At 37.8% G+C, this 21227-nt stretch overlaps 1 protein-coding gene across 1 annotated transcript in view; it reads right to left on the bottom strand.

Annotated features, from left to right (window-relative positions):
* Nucleotides 1-17912: 17912 nt before the first annotated feature.
* Nucleotides 17913-21227, bottom strand: part of Brip1 (BRCA1 interacting DNA helicase 1) — an 86261-nt gene continuing 82946 nt past the window's right edge. The window contains 4 exon segments of the mRNA XM_090351753.1: nt 17913-18878; nt 18880-18922; nt 18925-19572; nt 20794-21027. Coding sequence (XP_090207879.1) covers nt 18821-18878; nt 18880-18922; nt 18925-19572; nt 20794-21027 — 983 coding nt within the window. The 3' untranslated portion in view covers nt 17913-18820.

The following is a 21227-nucleotide window of genomic DNA, read 5'->3' as shown; positions in this document are numbered from 1 at the left end:
ATAAATTTTTTTTAAATCAATATATACTACCACACCTCTCGTCCCTCCCATCATTCCTGGTCCTGCTTTTTTCTTTCACCACCAGAAAAGAGAGAGAGAGAGAGAGAGAGAGAGAGAGAGAGAGAGAGAGAGAGAGAGAGAGAGAGAGAGAGAGAGAGAGAATACATAATAGAATTCTAATATAGTCTCTTACTAGAATCTTAATTTAAAAACTTTAAAATTGGGTCTGGGAATGTGGCTTAGTGGTAGAGTGCTTGCCTAGCATGCATGAAGCCCTGGGTTTGATTCCTCAGTACCACATATACAGAAAAAGCCTGAAGTGGTGCTGTGGCTCAAATGGTAGTGCTAGCCTTGAGCAGAAGAAGCTCAAGGACAGTGCCAGGCCCTGAGTTCAAGCCCCAGGACTGGCAAAACAACAATGAAAAATCTTCAAAATTGTACAATACTTATGGATACTTTCTTTTGTGTGTGTTCTGGTACTATAGCCTGCACCAAGGGCCTCATGCTCTCAGAAGCACTTTTGCTGAAGGATGGCTGCTCTGCTGCCAGCCTTCTCTCCACTGTTTGCTGGTTAATTGGAGATCAAAGTTTATCAGTTTTGAGATTCTCAGATCTTGACCCCGAGTAGCATGGATTACAGATATAGAGTAGCTTCTTATATTCTCTCTCTACTCTTAGAAACAATTAGAAATTCTATTAATAATATTTTTTGGAGTTAGGATCTCCCTATGTAGCTTAGATTTATTTTGAATGTGCAATTCTGCCTGATTCCTATGTGCTGAGATTACAGGTATATGAACAATGATACATTCTGTACATTTAATTTTTAATTAAAACTTTTTTAGAAACTAGGGAGTAATAGTAAAAATATCGAGAAGACATAATCCCTAAAAGATGTGTAACAGCGAAGGTCCAGATTCAAGTTTGACTTTGGCAATGGTCTTATGTATATGTCCTCAATGGGAAACAAATAAAACTCAAGCAGAACCCTGTAGCCATGTTAGGAAGAAAGAACTGAGTTGCTGACTCCTAGAATTCCTAGAAATGAGGAAGAGAATCTTGGGCACTATTGTGATACAAAGAAAGGAACCCCAGATATCCACACTTCTCTTGAATTCTTTTTTTTTTTTTTTTTTTTTTGCCAGTCCTGGGCTTAAACTCAGGGCCTGAGCACTGTCCTTGGCTTTTTCTCAAGGCTAGAGCTCTACCACTTGAGTCTCAGCACCACTTCTGGCTTTTTCTAAGTATGTGGTACCAAGGAATCGAACCCGGGTCTTCGTGCATGCTAGGCAAGCACTCTACCACTAGGCCAAACTCCCGGCCCTTCTCTTGAATTCTTAATGGACTCTTTCCTACCCACATATGAGATATATATCCACCAGCATAGGGAAAAGCAGCAGTTAAGTTGTAAGGTCACTGAACAGAGATTATAGCTTCTGCTTGACACTAGAGTAATAAGAGCTTGGAGTTCTACTCAGGAGGCTGAGATCTGAGGATCAAGGTTCAAAGCCAGCCTGGGCAGTAAAGACTAAGAGACTTATCTCCAATTAATCACTAGAAAACAGAAAGTGGGGCTGTGGCTCTAGGGGTAGGGCAGTAGCCTTGAGCTGAAGAGCTCAGGGACAGAGCCCAGGCCTAGAGTTCAAGCCCAGTGATCCACAAAATTAAAAAAATACAAAAAGTTTGGAATTCAAGTACCATAAGTTAGAGGAACATTAAAACAACAACAACAAACAACAAAAGCAAAACAAAGGATCAGTCACAGGACAAAGAACAAAATCAAAACACTCACCTCTACAAGGTTGGTAATCCAGCTTCCACAAGATTAGTCACCCTGTATCCATTTAACTGCCTTCTAGAATAAAATCCAAACTCTTCAGAAGAAAGCAGAATCTAGAGCTTCTATAACATTTTATTCAAATTTTTCATTATGCAAGAAAAATAGGTTAAATAAACATAAAAATAAGATTCACTGGGTACAGTGGCTCACACCTGTAATCCTAGCTACTCAGAAGGCTGAGATCTGAGGATCACGGTTCAAAGCCAGCCTGGGCACTGAAGATTGTGAGACCTTATCTCCAATTAACCACTAGGAAACCAGAAGTGGCACTGTGGCTCAAGGAATAGAATAGTAGCCTTGAGTTGACGATCTCAGGGACAGCGCCCAGGCATGGAGTTCAAGGCCCATGACCCACAAAAGAAGAGAGAGGGTGGGAGAGAGAGAGAGAGAGATGGAAAAAAAACAACAGATCATGAGACATCAGAGAGTGGAATTACCAGATACAGACATTAAATGATCTATTATTACCACATTCAGAGTTTACAGGAAAGGATGGCTACTATGAAAAAGAGATAGGGAGCTTTAGGAGATGAACACTGGGAAAACATGAGACCTAGAGTTGAGTAATACTGCAGTGAACTTTTACTAGACGAGCTTGATAGCACATTAGAAGCTGCAATCAATAAATTTGCAGGCATAGTAATGGAAATTATCCAAACTAAAACACAAAGAAAGAAGGAAACGCTGAGGAAAAATGAAAAGAAGCGCGAAGCGCCGTGCGCTGTGGGACATTACTGAGGAGTTATACACTGAAACCCCGAGGTAAGTGTAGTGTCAAAGCTAAGGAGGGTGGAGAAACAATGAAAGTAAGCAGAAAAAGCATGTAAGAAAATAACTCTCCAGACTTGATTTAAAATATCTACTCTCAGATCCAGGAAGTCCAGCCAATACCATAAATGATAACTGCAAAGAAAATCGTACCTAGGGATATCATTGCCAAACTGATGAAAACCAAATTAAGAAGTCTTATTATAAGAAGTAAGCACAGAAAGATACACCATGCAGAGGAGAAAGAATGCCTGCAGACCATTATCAAAACAGTACGGGCCAGAGGGTGTCATCTTCCTAGCGCAGGGAAATCCTGCCAGCCTAGGAATTTATAGGAAATAGAAACTTCCTGCAAACTGTACTGTAATCTCACCATTTGGGAGACTGAGACTAAGGGGATTATAAATTTGAGGCCAGCCCAAAAACCAAACAACAGGCAGTCACTTGTGGTTCCTACCTATAATCCAGCTACTCGAGAGGCTGAGATCCCAGGATCATGATTTGGAATTAGCCTGGGCAAGAAAGAAAGTTTAGGAGATGCTTATCTCCTGTTAACTGCTCAGGAGAAGCTGGAAGTGGTGCAGTGGCTCAAGTGGTAGAGCACTAGCCTTGAGCACGAAGAAGCTCTGGGACAGGGCCCAGGCCTTGAATTCAAGCCCCAGGACCCAAATACACACCAAAAATTGAAGGTGAGGAGTGGTCCAACACATGAGGAACTTGCAAAGTCTTCTTCTATACTAAGGTACTAATGTGACTGCCCCCATCACACTATACTTGAGTACTAAACTAAGGGTCTTGCACATACGAGGCAGGTATGTGACCATCGAGCAATATTCTTACCCCTTCTCTGCTTTTTAAAAAAAATTTAAAGCAAAGTAACTACACACACTTGGTTGAAGTTTTCAAAGGATCTTGAAGTTTTCAAAGAATCTTGTCCCCCCCCATACCAGTACTGGGGCTTGAACTCAGGGCCTGGACACAGTCCCTGGGCTTCTTTTGCTCAAGGCTAACACTCTACCACTTAACCACACCAGCACTTGCCACTTTTTCTGTTTATGTGGTACTGAGGAATCAACCCAGGGCTTCATGTATGTTAGGCAAGCACTCTACCATGAAGCCACATTCCTGGCCCCTCAAAGAATCTTTTGGGTATTGAATACATGGTGTGTCTTTCTCCATGCTTTCATTTTGATTTAATTGTGTCTTTGAGTACAAATTTTCTTTCCTTGAAAGCACATAATCAGATTGCATGTTTTTGTTCTTGCTTTGTCAAGTCTCATTTTGCAGCTGGGATGTGGTAGCACACCCCTGTAATTCCAGATACTTGTGGGATTGGAGGTGTTGCTGAAGAGGTTCAAGATTCTGAGTTCACTCCCTAGTACCACAAAGAAAGAAAAGAAGGGCCAGGAGTTTGGCCTGGTGATAGAGTGCTTGCCTAACATGCACCAAGGCCCAGGTTTGATTTCTCGGTACCACATACATAGAAAAACAAAGTTGGAAATGGTGCTGTGGCTCAAGTGGTAGAGCTCTAGCCTTGAGAAAAGTCCAAGGACAGTGCTCAGGCCCTGAGTTCAAATTCCACGACTAGCAAAAAAAATACGTTAACACACACTCAAAACAATTGTTCACACCATTAACATAGTAATTTAATTGTGCTATGTATCTATAAGCTTTTCTCAATATTTGTTTTTCCTTTAATATTTGTTCTTCCTTTAATATTGGTTAACTAATAAATACATATTTATAAAAAAGAAAGAAAAGAATATGCCAATATCTGGGGGTTTGATTAGCATATTTGATTCATTGTCCTGTACTGCAATACTGTAGTATATGTTCTCAATCAGGCTGTTGAGAATGATCTTCAGGATGAGAACATTCCATCTTTGCAGGCTCTCCAGGGCTGCCTTCTACAGCAAGACTTGCTCTATCCCACCTACACTCTGACCACAATGTGTTTTTTCTGGGCCATCTCAAGGACATTTCTTTTGGAATGATGCTAAGGGTGGAACTCAGGGCCTTGCACATGCTAGGAGAGCATTCTACCAATGACGATATCCCCTGCCCCAGATTTTTCCCCCCACAGGGTCTAGCTATGCAGCAGAGGACATTCTAACACTTGCATGTGGTTGGCTTTCCATCCTCTTGCCTCTTCCTCTGTAGTGCTGGGAGGTATACCACCATGTCTGGCTTTCATTTTCTTTTCCTGGAGGAGGAAAGAGGTAGACAAGAGTATGTCATGTGACTGCTTTTTATCTTCTGTATTTTGCTGTTTATTTGCAAGTCTATTTGGATGTCAATTTTTTCCTGCATATTGTAATAACTCTGGCATTTTGTCTGTTGTTTTCCTATTGCTTACTTATTTAGCAACCTTCTCAGACCAGTTGTTTTGTATCCCCTGCCATTGAATGCTCTTGGTCTTCAAAGTTTGTTTACCTTTGATCATAGATTGCTAGTGGTCACCATGATTGAACAACCAGTCAATGACTACTCAAACAATTCCATGGTTTCTTGGTATTTCTTGCCAACAGAATCTGTGTGAGAAGACCCATAGGCACGACCTCCAAATCCGTTAAGGTGGTGGACCAGGGCCTGCCCCCTGACCTCAGGGCTTTCATAAGCTATACACTGCTCGGTGGGTGCACACCTATGCCTTTCTTCACTCCAGCACTTCCAGTTAAATTTCTAGCCAGGCGCTTGTGAGCCCTAAATGGATCATTAGTAACTGTGCTGTTGGAGAATGGAGTCGTTTCACTACTGTCCTGGAAACTGAGTTCTTTTCCTGCCCCCTTCGCTATGGTAAATCAAATAGCACAGCATCCTGGGCACAGAGATTTCCTACGAAGCTGCAGGTTTGAACGAAATATTGACTGTGCTGTCGGGATGTTGATGTCTCAAATGCACTCGTTATTTTGGGGTGAAGATTGTAAGGTCTCTAAAACACATTTTCATTCTTAAGACCACTAAAAATAGCTTCTAAAAACCATTCTCAGTAAAAGCAGAAATAATCTTTCATTTGTACAAGAACATTTATGTGTACTAATTTCAGACGTAAAATCACTAAATGTCTTCATATTTAAAAAGAATTAAATAAGTAAAAAGCCCTTCATTTTGACATATATGAATATTCATTAAGACTGAACAAGAGAATAAAAAGCAACCCATTTCTGAGGAATACAGTGATGCTTATAATGATTTACATATGTAAACATGGATTTAATTTCCAAACTCACAAGTATAAATGAGTAGGTATGATATGGGAATTAACTATAAAACAGAAAACCCTATTTGAAAGTTAATTTCCACTGATCCTCACCAAAATAAATTTATGCTTACACGCTTGTCCAAATTTCTTATCAGGTCTGGCAATAGAACAAAACCTTATTGCACAATCCTTATTTCATTTTCAATTGGGAAGAGTAAATTTTAAAAAATAAATTATAGATCACTGCCAGAACTGTTCAATGTTCCCATACTGCCCGTTTCCCCTTCCTTGGGAGAAAGACAAGCTCTTTTTTTCCCATAGAGAAGTATTCATTGTAAGGCATAATTCACCAACCCACAAAGGAGTAGTACTTAACTATGTTCTTCCTGCGAGCACTCAATTAACAGTATGCCTATAAAAGGCATTTCCTCTAAATGTGTATTGAAACTCACCTTATAAAAGCTCCAGCAGTGCAGCCTTTCTCATTGCTGAGGGACTGTGATACTATTTCATGATGCTAAAATAGGAACCTTAGAGTTTAAATTGTTCATATGTCTAGTTATCTTCTACAACTTACATATCAAAACAGGAAATTTTTCCTACCGTCCAACTACAGCAATTACTATAGGATAGTGAGTACTCTTGCATATTCTTCAAACTAAAGAAGTAAAAGTAACATAAACAACAATAATATATCCTCAACTTAATTACTGGTGTAAAAACAGAGCTTTTACATCATGCTAAGCACTACTCTTAAGTTGTTTATATGAATAAAATATGTAATCTTCAAAATAACTATCAGTTAGGAATTCTTTCTAGTTTTACACAGAAATAAAGCATAGAAATGTTCAGTAAGTCATGCAGTTAATAAAAAGATAAGCGTAGAATTTCATATCCAACTTGTCTTATTGCACTGTTCACATTGTTAACTGCCATACCATATTATAGTGCCGGGGCCAACCGGCAGCAAACCAGGGTTCGCAGATTGGGGTTCCTGAAATAGGGGACAAGGACTAGGAAGAAAAAGAAGAGAGACAGACACACCGGGTCCGGGATGTCCGCAGTCCAGGCAAAGACTCCGGAGACTGCCGCGTTTATTTTCCACTCCCCCTTCTTCCCTCCTCCTCTCCCAGGGAACCTCCAGGTGTTACATTCATATGGTAAATCTCAGGTCATTTACATAGAATAGGGCCAGAAAGCAATAAGACAATATAGCCATCGTCTGATGCAAGTCAAGGTACAGTTTGATTCCACTCTGGCTCCCAACATTATAGTAAGCTTTAAAAAAAAAAAAACAAAACCCTTAGCTGTATTTGGTTACCAGGATTTGACGTTTTTAAAGTGATGATAGTTCTTATCTGGAGCACATATTTTCTGAAAGTACTAATCTGCAGGAGCTGCACTTATAACCCATTGTCTGAATCATGATCGTGTGGAATGGGCAATCAGAGTTTACACTTAGTAGAAATCTGATCCCTATTTTTCAAGGCTAATTTGTGGGGTATGTCTTTGTCTCCAATTTATAGTCAATCCCGATTAGGCTTAAATGAGTAGATTAAAAAACACACAGTGACACTATATTACTTTACCAATACACATTTTTAAAGTGTATTTTCACTATCATGTGGAGACCTAATGGGTCTAAATTTTTCTGTTGTTTGATGAATTGCCTTTTTAGTTTTGGCTTTGATAGTTATGGTTCAATGAAAAATTTACTAAAATATTCTATGTAGGAGTTTATCTTTAATAGTATACTATATTCTATATAAGTTCTCTTTAATCAGAGACACAGGCTTTGTCAATTATGTTATCTTCAGCATAGCCTTATTTCATATATATTTATCATTATATAAAAATAGTTATGTATAAACAGCCCCATATTAAATTTCAAGAAGAAATACATATAAATTTACTGTCACTGTTGGACAGTTTTTTTTTTTTTTACCCGCAATTAAAGGACATGGGAATACAGGCAGGTTGATACAGTTTCTATACTCTAAGTAGCTGGCTAAAGAACATGCTTTCATATTTCAGATGGCATTCAAAGATAAACTTGTCTCCATGCCTACAAAAAAATTCTAAAAACCTTTCATAAACCTTGAGCTACTAGGGCTGGGAGTTTGGCCTAGTGGTAGAGTGCTTGCCTAGCATGCACGAAGACTCAAGTTCGCTTCCTCGGTACCACATACATAGAAAAAAGCTGGAAGTGGTGCTGAATCTCAGTAGTAGAGCTCTAGCCTTGAGAAAATCCAAGGACAGTGCTCAGGCCCTGAGTTCAAACCCAGGACTGGCAAAAAAAACCCCAAAAAACAAAAAACAAAAACCCTTGAGCTACTAGATTTAACATCTCAATTTCAGTGGTGAAAGTAGATTGAATGTTAAGAATGAAATGTTCCTGGAAAACATTTAAATGGAAAAAGTGAGCCTGGACAATCTTCATTATAAGGCACCGTAGGAGGCTGAGATCTGAGGACCGTGGTTTGAAGCTAGTGTAGGCAGGAAAATCTATGAGACTCTTACCTCCAATTAATGACCAAAAAGTTAGAAGTGGAGCTGTGGCTTAAGTGGTAGAATGCTAGCCTTGAGCAAAAAAGTTTAGGGACAGTGCTTAGGCCCTAAGTTCAGGCCTATGACCTCCCCTCCCCCTAAATGCTTTTTTGAAAGGAAAAAAATTCTTTGTTATCAAATATATATATAACTGAGAATACTACTAAAATCTCCATATTCATGAGAAAGTGCATTTCAATTAATGAAATATAAGACAGCCTTTCAAAAATGTAACACTAAGGGCCAGGCGTATGCCTAAAGGTAGAGTGCTCAACCCAGCATGCACGAATCCCCGTTTGATTCCTCGGTACCACATACTAAGAAAAAACTGGAAGTGATACTATGGCTCAAGTGGCAGAAAGCTAGCCTTGAGCAAAAAGTGTCCAAGGACAGTGCCCAGACCCTGAGTTCAAACCCCAGGACTGGCAAAAAAAAAAAAATGAACTCAAACAACTTCTATTACCAAAAAAATATGAAATGTAGCCGGGCACTGGTGGCTCATGCCTGTAATCCTAGCTACTCAGATGGGTGCGATCTAAGGATGGTGGTTTGAAACCAGGCTAGGCAGGAAAGTCCATGAGACTGTGTTCTCCAACAAACTACACAGAAAAAGCCAAAGTGGCACAGTGGCTCAAATGGTAAGAGTCAGATGGTCAGAGCAAAAAGCAGCTCAGAAATAGTGCCCAGGTCCTTAGTTCAAGCCCCGGGACCCACTATAATTAAAAAAGAAAAAGGTATATGGTAGAAGCTATAATACAACACAGATTCTGAAAGCACATATCCTAAGAAAAGGCTATTTGTTTATTAGGTGTTGGTGATTGAACCAAAAACCTTGAGCATGATGAGCACATGTCCTACCACTGCAGCTACACTCCTCAGGGCAGGGAAAGGTATTTTAAAAGAAACTTTTTGCATACTGATACTGGCACTTGAACTCAGGGCCAGGAATTCAGGCCTCTTGTTTGGCTTTTTTTTTTTTTTGCCAGTTCTGGGCCATGAACTCAGGGCCTGAGCACTGTCCTTGGACTTTCTCAAGGCTAGAGCTCTACTACTTGAGCCTCAGCACCACTTCCGGCTTTTTTCTATGTATGTGGTACCAAGGAATTGAACCTGGGTCCTCGTGCATGCTAGGCAAGCACACTACCACTAGGCTAAACTCCAAGCCCTTGTTTGGCTTTTTCACTCACAGCTAGCACTCCCACTTCTGGCTTCTTGCTGATTAAGTGGAAATAAGTCTTAGAGACTCTTGTGCCCCTGCTGGCTTTGAACACGATCCTTAACACTTAGAAATAGTAAAGTAATTCTCAGGAAGCTTCTGCACAGCTGCATTCAAGACAAGTCTTTTCTCCATATCTTCACTGAAAACTCAACCCATCAGACTGAGTCTAGGTCTGCAAGGACCACTTTCTTGGTTGCAGTGTCATGTGTGTAACTACAAGTCTTTGTGGAAGAGGAGACCTCAGGAGCTTTAATGTCACGTAGTGTCTCCTGGCTGAGGAAATCATTCCATAGGAACTGATGATGCTTAGCCAGTACAGGAAGTCAGAGCCTAGGAAAGATGGGGAACCCTCTTACACCCCACTACTCCAATCTTATTTTAGGATTCAATTCTGTCTGTGCTTACAAGTCACTGTCCATTGGAAAAAAAACAAAAAGGACAATGAAAATTTAGAATTAGACACTGACTGTGACACCTCCCAGTATTTCACTTTAAACTCAAGGCTACGCAATCCACAGGGTCAATTTGTGTCATAATATGGCTACAGAGCTAGGTAAAGTTGCAGTTCTCAGAAAAACATCTTACAATCTTCCATACTGCAATAAACCAAACATTTTTTTTAACCACATACTCATTTTTTGATAAATGAGTACATTACCACAAGAAAGAATGTCCAATTCCAGAAAAAATACTGAAATTGGTCAAAGCTGCAAAATACTAAAGGGAACGTTATTGGAACCACATGATCTGACCATATGTTTCTGCAGACATTTGCAACCAAAGTAAACATTCAGGTTTGTCATGAATGGTCTACCTTTGAAAGGGTAGGAACTGAGAAAGCCCTAGTTCAGTTTTAAGTATCTTTTATACTGAAGTGTTGAATGAATGGACATTATTATAGAACTTGTTACCCTCAGATCAGATTTTAAACAGGAAGAATATAGTTTAGATGAATTTACTGTATTTGAAAATGAGTAGATAACAGAAGATAGGCTATTTGAAGTTGGGACATTTGGAATATAAGTGATATGCTATATCTCGGGTATACTGCTTCTAGAAGTAAGTGGAGTTGAGCACTATACTTTAAGCACAGGGTCTGGAATAAATCGTGATGTATGTACTTTGTCCCTTCTACTCAATATTAGAAACAGGTAGTAGCAAGATAAAAATGAACAGGATGAGGGGGGCAGTGGGTGGAAGGGTAAAGGGTACCAAGACACGTGAAAGGGTATCAATGTATGTGAATTAATGCACCTTCTATATGGCAAATATCATATAACCCTTCTATTAATTACAATAAAAAATATAAAAAAAAGAGAGACAGGGGTAAGTAAAATGCCAAAAAAAAAAAAATGAACAGGATGAGAAGTCTTGAAAGAAGTTGGAAAATTCCAACCTGAGAAAGATTTGGGCTGGTGGGTCATTTGTTTGTATATGAGCACCTATTCCCATGTTTGTTAGAACAGCTGGTGGAAGGCAGTTCCTTTTAGCCTGTAAATTTGCCTCTAAGAGTTACTGCCCATCTCATACCCAGGTCAAGCCTACCAAAGGATGAATTTGGCTTTGTATGCCACTGGAATGTTTTCTTTACAGTCAGTATCAGAAACACATGGATCAATGCCTCATTTGTTCCATTGTGACACTGAATTTGTACATTTGTTGTTTTGTTCAATTTGGATTTGAGAAACTATTTTTACCTTTGCAATTAAGGGAGTTAAATTATCTTTAAAAAAAAAAAGCAATTTAACAGCCAGTGTCAGTGGTTCATGCATGTAATGCTAACTGAAGTTTAAGGCCAGTCTAGGCAGGAAAGTCTGTGTGACTCTTATCACCAATTAACTACCAAAAAGCCAGAAGTGGAGCTGTGGCTCAAATGGTAGAGTGCTAGAAAAAGAATCTCAGGGACAGTGTCTAGGCCAAGTTCAAGCCCCAGAACCAGAACCAAAAGCAAACAAATAATAATGTAACTACTGCTACATGAAAGTGAAAAGGGTACATTATTTACATTTGAAGACTTCAGAAAGTGCAAAGGTATATAGCCATTAAGCTTACCTTCTTTCTGTACTGGTCCGATAAGCTGTTACTGTATTCTGTCTCATTTGAGCAATGACAAAGAGATTTTGTATGGTTTTAGTATTCAGGAAGATTGTTTTGGAATTTTACCAGCCCAGTATTCTTGGAAAAACTTTAAAGTATTTTTCTTTCTTCATTTTTTTCTTCCTCTTTTTCTTTTTTTTTTCTTCTCTCTTTCCTTCTTTCTTTTTTTGCCAGTCCTGGGACTTGAACCCAAGGCCTGAGCACCGTCATTGAGCCTCTTTTGCTCAAAGCTAGCACATTACCATTTGAGCCACAATGCCACTTCTGGATTTTTCTGTTCATGTGGTACTGAGGACTCGAACTCAGGGCTTCATGCATGCTAGGTAAACTCCACCTCTAAGCCACATTTTCAGCCCCTAAAATATTTCTAAAAGTAAAATTAGTTAAGATTTAGGGAAGACATCAAAAAAATAGTTCCAATTTCCTTCAAAAATACTGCTAGTTGTAGCAATTTAGTAGTTTTTTTTTTCCCCCTTTGTTCTGATTCTGGGGCTTGAACCCAATACTTCATGCTCCCATGTGACTTTTTCCAAGGCCTCTACCACTTAAACCCATAGCTCTGGCGTTTTGCTGGTTAATTGGAGATGAGAGTTTCACAGACTATTCTGGCTATGCTGAAAAGATCTCAGCTTCCTGAGTAGCTAGGATTACAGACAGCCAACAGTACCTGGTGGGTTTTTGGTTTCTTTTTGAGACCTAGTCTCAACCTTATCTCGAACGGGACTCAAATACTCCTTCTGCCTCGTTTCCCAAATAACTGTCCCCGTAAGCAAAAGGTGTACGCATGAACTGCCATGCTTGTAGTTATATGCTAGCCAGTCAGAAGACACTCTATAAAGAACTATTACATATAATGGTAACAAACCAACATATGTGGCTTTTCATAATCTCTAGTTATATGCTGTCATGAAATATGTGATTGACTTTTTTTCATGTATTTTTATTGTAATTAATAGAAGGGTTACATGATATTTGTCAGATAGATGATGCATTAATTCCCATACATTGATTCCCTTTCACATGTCTTGGTTCCCATTTGTGATTGACTTTTGAGTATTTTAATTAATTCACTTTTTTGTTTCCTATGATTGTACCTTCCCCTAAAGATTCCTTGAGAAAGTCAAACTAATCTGAACTAAACTAGGTTAAAAATTAACAGGTGGAACATTACAATGTATAAGGGCCACAGTTACCTTCTTTTACATGAAAAGTAGCTGACTTCTAAAACCCTAGGCTATTCCAAAACAGTATTAACATGGTAAGCAACTCAAGTAGCATCTAAACCAAAACCAGTTTCAAGGTAATAGTTCAGTTCATTTTGTGAAACTGAATAGTGTTATAGACAAACAAAATGCAGCAATGGTGTTTTCTGGACACAATGTTGAGAATGAACTATACCACTTGTGTGTGGGGACAGAAGGGAAAAACTGGGAGAGGGAAGAGGCGACAACACTGTCCAAAAAGAAATGTACTCATTACCTGCCTATGTAACTGTAACCCCTCTGTACATCACCTTAATAAAAACAATGAAAAAGGGGAAAAATGACAAACAAGATCTGACTTTGTACAGACTTATAAGTCTGGTACTGAAGACAAAAGCTAAAATAGCCAACTTTAAAAAAAGGCATTGAAGTTATATGCTGGGCGTTGGGAGGTCATGATGGTCTATGAGGTATGCTTAATCTAGTCTGGAGGACCCAGTAATCTTCAGAGGAATAAGGCGTTAACTTCCATTACAGTTCTCATCGCACTACACAGCGATTGTCTTCTTCCTCATCTTCCATACTGCACTGCAGCAGAGCTCGGGATTCAAAGCAGACACAAAGTATGTCAGGTGAACAAGTTGATCCACAACAGGTAAAAGAGAAAGCTGTTGTTATTCTTAAGGCTTTCCAATGTGCAAGAAAAACAGACTTGTAAACCATTAATTACATTATTACCGAGCAAACATTACCTTGGAACACAGGCAGGAAAAATTAACTTTGTCTCAGACTGGTAATAGGATTGAAAGGCCTTTACAGGATGTTGACCTTCAGTCAGGCTAATGAGTCCCAGACTAATCAAATAGTTAATAGAAATCCAATTCATATTCTAGAGTCCAATTGCATTAGAAGAATATGGTCTAGGGATACCTCAGATTGTGCATACATTTTAAGATATAAAAATACAAGTTGTGGGGCTGGGAGTTTGGCTTAGTGGTACAGTGCTTGCCTAGCATGCACGAAGACCCGGGTTCGATTCCTCGGTACCACATGCATAGAAAAAAGCTGGAAGTGGTGCTGAGGCTCAAGTGGTAGAGCTCTAGCCTTGAGAAAGTCCAAGGACAGTGCTCAGGCCCTGAGATCAAGCCCAGGACTGGCAAAAAAAAAAAAAAAAATACAAGTTGTAAAGCACAAAATAGTCATACTATGCAAGCCTTGCTAGTGAAAGAATTATACAGATTTTTAAGATGCTCAAAGTGCTTTTTAGCAAATGGATCAAAGTCTAACAGATTTATTAGTTCTTGAAAGGTAGTCATTTACACTAGATGCTGATTTGTTACCAAACAAATATTCTGTATCATCTTTAAAAATGTATCTAGAACTTTTGCATACTGAACATAATTTCATTTAATCCTCACAATATTCTATTTATTGCTCACATTCCCCCTTCCCCAAATAAAACTGAGGCTCAATGAGGTAAAAATCATAGAATCAGGGTCAATCTGTAAGCAGGAGTGCAAAACTCAAAACTCACCCTCCCACGTCCATACTCTGTTGTCTTTCTCCTTACCCAATGTAAGAAAGGTTCTAAATGCTAAACCGCATTTTTCACTTTGATTTAGTCTTTATGAAATTATTATTGATCACTTTCCTAAGTTCAGAGAAATAAGTTGCAGGTATAATTGTAACATGCTTCCAAGTCTAATGATTTTAAAAACCCATGTATACTGACAGTCAATTTTAAGGAATGAAATATGGAAATATTAATACATGGATATCTTTTTATTATAATTTATATTATGTGAAGTACATACTATAGGTAATTCCTTAGTTTACAGTTATGCCTGTCCAATAGCAATCACAAGGATGGCAAATGTAAAGCTTTCTTATAGGTCTTGCTTTCTGTTCTTTTAGTTCTCACTGGCAAAGCAGGTTACTTCATAGGTCCTTTTAAAACAGTAAAAAATGATTGTTTGAAATGAGTGAAAAATTTAAATATGTATGCCATAATACCCCTTAGAAAAAAACCAACACAATCCTCTATAGCCCAAAGTAACAAATAGCATTTAATACCTTTGAAACTTTTCAACTATATATAAATCATAAGAAAAAAATGCCTCTTGATCTGTTTAATGTAAGTATCATTTCTACAATTTCATACTTTATAATAGGAAGGAAATAAATTAACCATGCAAGTATCAAAATCTGTAAAGAGGGTCTTTTTTGTTTGTTTTAGTGTTGGGGATTGAACCCAGGGCCTCATGCATCCTAAACATGTACTCCATCAGTAGAGCATATATTCCCAGCCTTGAGTTCTGTAAAATATGGATGTAAAATATTCTAATGTAAAGCAATGAAAAATGACATAAAAGCCTTAAAAAGAGAGATCAAGCTGGAAAATTATTATTATCATTTTGTCAGTCATGGGGCTTGAACTCTGAGCCTGGGCATTGTCCCTGAGCTCTTCAGCTCAAGGCTACCCCTTGAGCCACAGCAACACTTCCAGTTTCCTAGAATCTCACGGACTTTAGTGCCGGGGCTGGTTTTGAACTGTGATATTCAGATCTCAACCTCCTGAGTAGCTAGAATTATAGGCATGAGCCACCACGCCCGGCTGATGTTTCTTCTTTTTTTTTTTAAATGTACATGTTGCCGAAGAATCCAACCCAGGTCTTCATGCATGTTAGGCACTCACTCTACAGTACCAGGCCAAACTCCCGGCCCAGAAAATTATTCTTAAAAAAATACTAAAACATCTCCTACTTCCAAGCTGCTGAATATTCCTTTTAATTTGTCTGTGCCAGTTGATTTTCAAAGGTTAATTTCTGAGAACAGTAAGTTTTACACAGCTTTTGTTTTCTTTCTAATACACTGAATCTTGTTTATTACAAAGTGGAATTTGGTGTAAGATGGGTTATTTTGGACCTAATCCAGGAGGGTTTAGTTACTAAAAGCACCTCATTATGAGGTGGTCTTACCAATAAGGTGATCCCTTGGCTCAGATCCCATGGATATTGTAACAAGGCTCCATTGTAGAGGACAGGAAGTCAGGCAGCAAATGGTTCCATCAAATGAAACCTTACGAAACAAAATTCTTTTTTCTTTTTAAAGACATGGAAATGGTTTAAGGGTAAGGGATCATAAGCCTTGGTCATTTTCCTAAATTTCCATTTCCTGAAGTGATATTCTTTATGTTTTATAGCCACATGGATCGTTCATGCTAAGGTTTTATCTTCCTTGTATATTCACTGTCTTATGTGATCTTACATTTTTATTCCAAAAAAATCATTATTAATTCTTCTTTACAAAAGAATGGCTACATTTACCTAATGAAATAGGCAAGTATCAAGAATTCCTAAGACCTAAGCAAATTTTTGTGATCACTGAAAAATTTGAGACTAAAACAGCATGAGAATAATTGTGTGGTCATCAAAAATAAAAAGAATACCACCACTTGCAGATGAATGCACAACAGCCAGTCTTTCAAGTGATTTTTATGACTAGCACTTTGGTTTCATGAAATTTTCTAAGCAATTCTAAGAATTAAATACTTTGAGTGTGTTTTATTGTAGGATAAAGCCCAAATTCAGAAACATGAGAGTACTCTTTTTTAATTAATGTTTTGAATAGAAAGATCTTAAGAATAAAAACAAAGCTTTATGTGTATGTAGAAACCATGCCAGAATTAAAACCATATAATAAAAAATGCATAGTAGGAATATAGTAAGAGATATTAATACCTAACATAATTCTAGAAAGTTTTCAATAATTCATCTGAAGTTCAGGTATCAAGAATAAAAATTCTATTTTTTACATAATAGCTTTTGTTCATAAATAAAGGCCTTTATCCAACTGGTAATTTTCATAGTGCATGGCCTCTATGATACACATACGTTCTAGTTTTGAATAACTTTCGTAGTAATTTACTTCATATACTCTAAGCATATAACATATATTATGTGACTGTTCCTAACTTACCCATCTTAAAAAGTTTGTTTTTTTTTTTTAAAGGGGAGGGCAGAGTTTGGCCTAGTGGTAGAGTGCTTTCCTAGCATGCATGAAGACCCAGGTTCGATTCCTCAGTACCACATACATAGAAAAACTGGAAGTGGTGCTGTGGCTCAAGTGGTAGAGCTTTAGCCTTGAGAAAGTGCTCAGGCCTGAGTTCAAGGCCCAGGAGTGGCCAAAAAAAAAAAAGTTAAAAATTTAGCTAAGTAATTTTTTCTTTGCTATCTGTAGATCTACAGTTACATTTCAGTTCAAGGTGGAAAGGCAGTTCACTGGTGGAGAGCTTGTTTAGCACGTGAAGGCCTGGGTTTGCTCCTCAGCATGTCCATATGCATGTACACATAACCATCCACTTCAAATTATTCATAGCTTGTCTAAATAGATCCACAGAACAATACATGTTTCTTAGACTAAAAAAATCAGTGAATATATATATTTAATGACAGAAACCAACAACTGTTTTTTATTTTGCCAGTCCTAGGGCTTGAACTAGGGACTGAGCACTGTCCTTGAGCTTTCTCAAGACCAGCACTCTGTCACTTGAACTCCAGCACCACTTCCGGCTTTTCCTGTGCATGTGGTACCAAGGAATCAAACCCAGGGCTTTATGCATGCTAGGCAAGCACTCTACCACTAGGCCAAAGTCCTGGCCCTAGAAACCAACATATTTAATAACCATTTTCGATCAGATGTACAGTTTCATTCACCAAAATGAACGTTCAAAATTCAGACTTTCCATGCTCAAAGGGAGCATAACTGAGCTGTTTGTAGATTTGCTTATTAAATTTACATGTGATTTTTTTTTCTGTTTTAATAGTTGCCTAATTAAAACTTGATATGAACACCTATCAGTTTTTTGTCAGTAGTGCTGGGGACTGCAGACCACTGTTTCCCACAAGGATGGTGGGGCTGAGTAATTAGAATTGAACATTTGGAATACTTCATCTGGCATTTTATAATTTTACATAGGTTATGATACATTTGATTTTAATTTTCAAAATTTAAAATTCAATTTATATGCATGTTACTTCCTTCCTAAAATTTTCTTACTTATGAGGCAATTTATTAAAACAGTAAACTTTTCAAGACAAACTTGATTTCTAAAAAAAAAAACAAAAAACACCTTCAGACCAATATGAGATAAAACCTATAGTGAAAGTATAGTGAAGTACGACTAGATTTAACAGTCATTAATCATTACATATCAGTATAAAGGTAAATGGATTCGGTGAACTACAAAATATGAAGTTATGTGAAGTTAGAAGTGCCCTAGGGAACTAAGTAACTTCTGGATTGATTTCATCTTAAACCGTTTCTAGCTAAGATCAGAGAAAATACTTTCTATAAATTGTTTTATGAAAACTTGAGAATAAAACTTACATTTTTTAAGTTGGTCATGGGGCTTGAACTCAGCCTGGGTGCTCTCCTTGACCTCTTCAGCTCAAGGTTTCTAGCCTACCCTTGAGCCAAGCCCCACTTCCTGTTTTCTAGAGGTTAGTTGGAGATAATAGTCTCAGGTCCTTTTGTGCCCAGGCTGGCTTTGAACCTTGATCCTCAGATCTCAGGCTCCTGAGTAGCTAGGATTACAGGCGTGAGCTACAGTACCTGGCTAAAACTTACATTTCTGAACATAAACAGACCTACGGCCAGGATGTAGCTCAGTGGCAGCACATTTGCCTAGCCCAGGTTTCTATCCTCAATATTGTAAATAAACAACATACTTCTTCCCTGAACATAAAAATAGACTTAAAAGTCTGACGATAATGAACTAAAGCAAAAAAGTACTATAAAAATTTTAGTCATCTACTGGATATGTGATTACTTACAGGTGAGATAACAAAAGTATAGTAATATTTTTATAGCTTGGCAGTATTATAATGTAACACCAATGAACATATTGCTTCAAGTTATCATTAGTCTCTATTCCACGAGTTTTCTCACAGCTCCAATTTATTTACACACATTTTTACATTATCACCAATGTCATCAATTTCTTTCTTCAGGACGCATGCTTGAATTCAATTTTGTGTCTGTGCAACCTCAATTTTCCTTTCTCTGACTGAATCCGCTCCTGTTGCAGTTCCAAAAGTTTCAAAAAGGTCTTCAGCCAAAATGCAATCTGAATTATTACTGAGTCTATCCTTTTCAGTGAGCTCATTTTCTTCTTCATCTTCATCTTCAGGATCATAAAGTTCTGGTGTGAAATAGATAGAATCATCTTCAGCTTCTTGTTCCAAAGCTTCGGCTGACCTGGGATATTTATCTTGTTTGCTTACTGGAGACAAAGCAGTATCTGGAGTTGGAGCTTTTTCATAGCCTAGCAGTTGTTTTGAATTATTTTTTTCAGTGACATCTCTCTCTATTGATGAAATAGTGATTTCTGATTGAGGGCATGGCCCCAATAATGTGTTTCCTGCTAAATTTGAGGACTCACCTTCGTCAGTGAGTGGCAAAACAGTTTTATCTTCCATTTTTTCTGTTTTGTAGGCAGAACTAGAATAATTCTCTGAGGATCTGAACTCAGCTGTTGCAGTCTGTGTTTGATCAGTAAAACATTTTCTCAAAGAACAAAAGGTAGGCCAGCTACCTTTCTCGGTTGCTTTGTTGAAAGTTGGGCTTGAGGATCGTGAAATCACATTTTTTTCTGCTTGCATTGTTTGGACAGATTCTCCCAATAATACTGGATCATCTAAGAAGATAAAAATTTCAGAATTTTAACTTCCTGCTCCTAGCTAATATAATCGTTAGGTTGGAATGATTTTTATTAGAAATGCTTAGATAACATATATAAGATTAGTATATAATACATAGATGATTGTATTACATATATATATACAAACATACACACACACACACGTTTATTAGTTTAGAGTTGACAACTAGCTGTGTTGGACTTTCACCTGAGATTAAAAAAAAAAAACCAAAACATTAACTCTGAAAGAAAAATCCCAACTCTAGTGTTTCCTAGCTTAAACTGTAATGCTACTTAGTAAGCTTAAATTTCATGACAGTGATCTCAATTGTATGAAGAAAGAAAAAATTAAAGGGAGGAGGAAATGAAATGGAAAAGGAAACAGGTTGTAAAATCTTGCCTTGAAAACCTACTAGCCAGTGGTGGAGAAAAACTGGGCTAGGTTGAGTTCCTAATTCAATAAATAGGGCGAGTGACAATTGCAAGGCTATGTTCTCTGCTCAAAGTTAAAAAATTGGCTAGTATTTAAGGCTTGTTCTAGAACTCAATAATCTCCTGATTACCAGAATAATAGCCTGAAAATCATTATGTATTTCTTTAGAGGTATATAATAAATTTTTTAACAACAGATAGATTAAGCAGTTAAACAATTAAAATTGTATTCTATTACCAGAGTATGGCTACTTCTGTCCCTTCCGAGTCAGACAGCAAATACTTTTGGCTTCATAGGACATATCATTTCCAGTGCAGGTACTCAAATTATGCTGTTTCATTATATGCCTCTAAAGAAATACATTGTGACTTTCAGGCTATTATTCTTATAATCAGGAGATGACTGAGTTCTAGTACTAGCCTTAAATACTAGCCAATTTTTGTAACTTTGAGCGAAGAACACAGCCTTGCGATTGTCACTCTCCCTACTTAATGAATACAGACAACTATTCCCCTCATGTGAAAGAATGAGAGTGACTAAGTTCCATTAAATTTTACTTACTCCTCCACAAAACAAACAAATCCGTAAGTATTTTTAAATTAGGCTAATTTTTATACAGCCTCTGCTATCCTTACAGAATTTGGTTCCCATTATGGTTATACCATGTTATAATAACTGTTTATCACATATCAACCTATTATAAGAAATAAAACCGAAACAAATCATTATTTTATAACAACAGATTTCTTTGTTAAATGTAAGTGGATGTGTGCAGCCGTACATACTTTTCTCCTTTCTGGTGATGATGTCACTTGGTGCAGACAGATTTTCAGGGTGGTTTGCTGTTTCCAATACATACACAGGGGGACTGTCTTCCAAACAGGCCTCATTGTCTTGTATATTCTTCTGGGGTGCCTTAGTGACTTTTTGGTGCTTTTTAGCAAATTCAGCTAAGGACTCAAGCGCACTCTCAAAGGTTGAATGGTGCTGAATCTCCTGTCTTACCCATTTAGAAAGTCCTAAAGGAAAGGTAAATCCAGGGGAAATTTTGGTTACTTGGTTACTCAGTTACCTTTTCTAGTGACTTTTGAATGTACAGAATTTTTTTTTCTAAGACGGTATTTCAGATGTACAACTTACACATAACTTACGCTAGGATTATGTCCCGATAAACATATTAGGTTAAAATAATGGAAACTGAAAATGCACTAAATGCAAC

Source organism: Megascapheus bottae, chromosome 17 (assembly GCF_031878675.1).
Source record: "Megascapheus bottae isolate mThoBot1 chromosome 17, mThoBot2.hap1, whole genome shotgun sequence".
Classification (NCBI taxonomy): domain Eukaryota; kingdom Metazoa; phylum Chordata; class Mammalia; order Rodentia; family Geomyidae; genus Megascapheus; species Megascapheus bottae.
The sequence above is the reverse complement of the archived record's forward strand: the minus strand, read 5'-3'. Positions and strand labels throughout refer to the sequence as shown.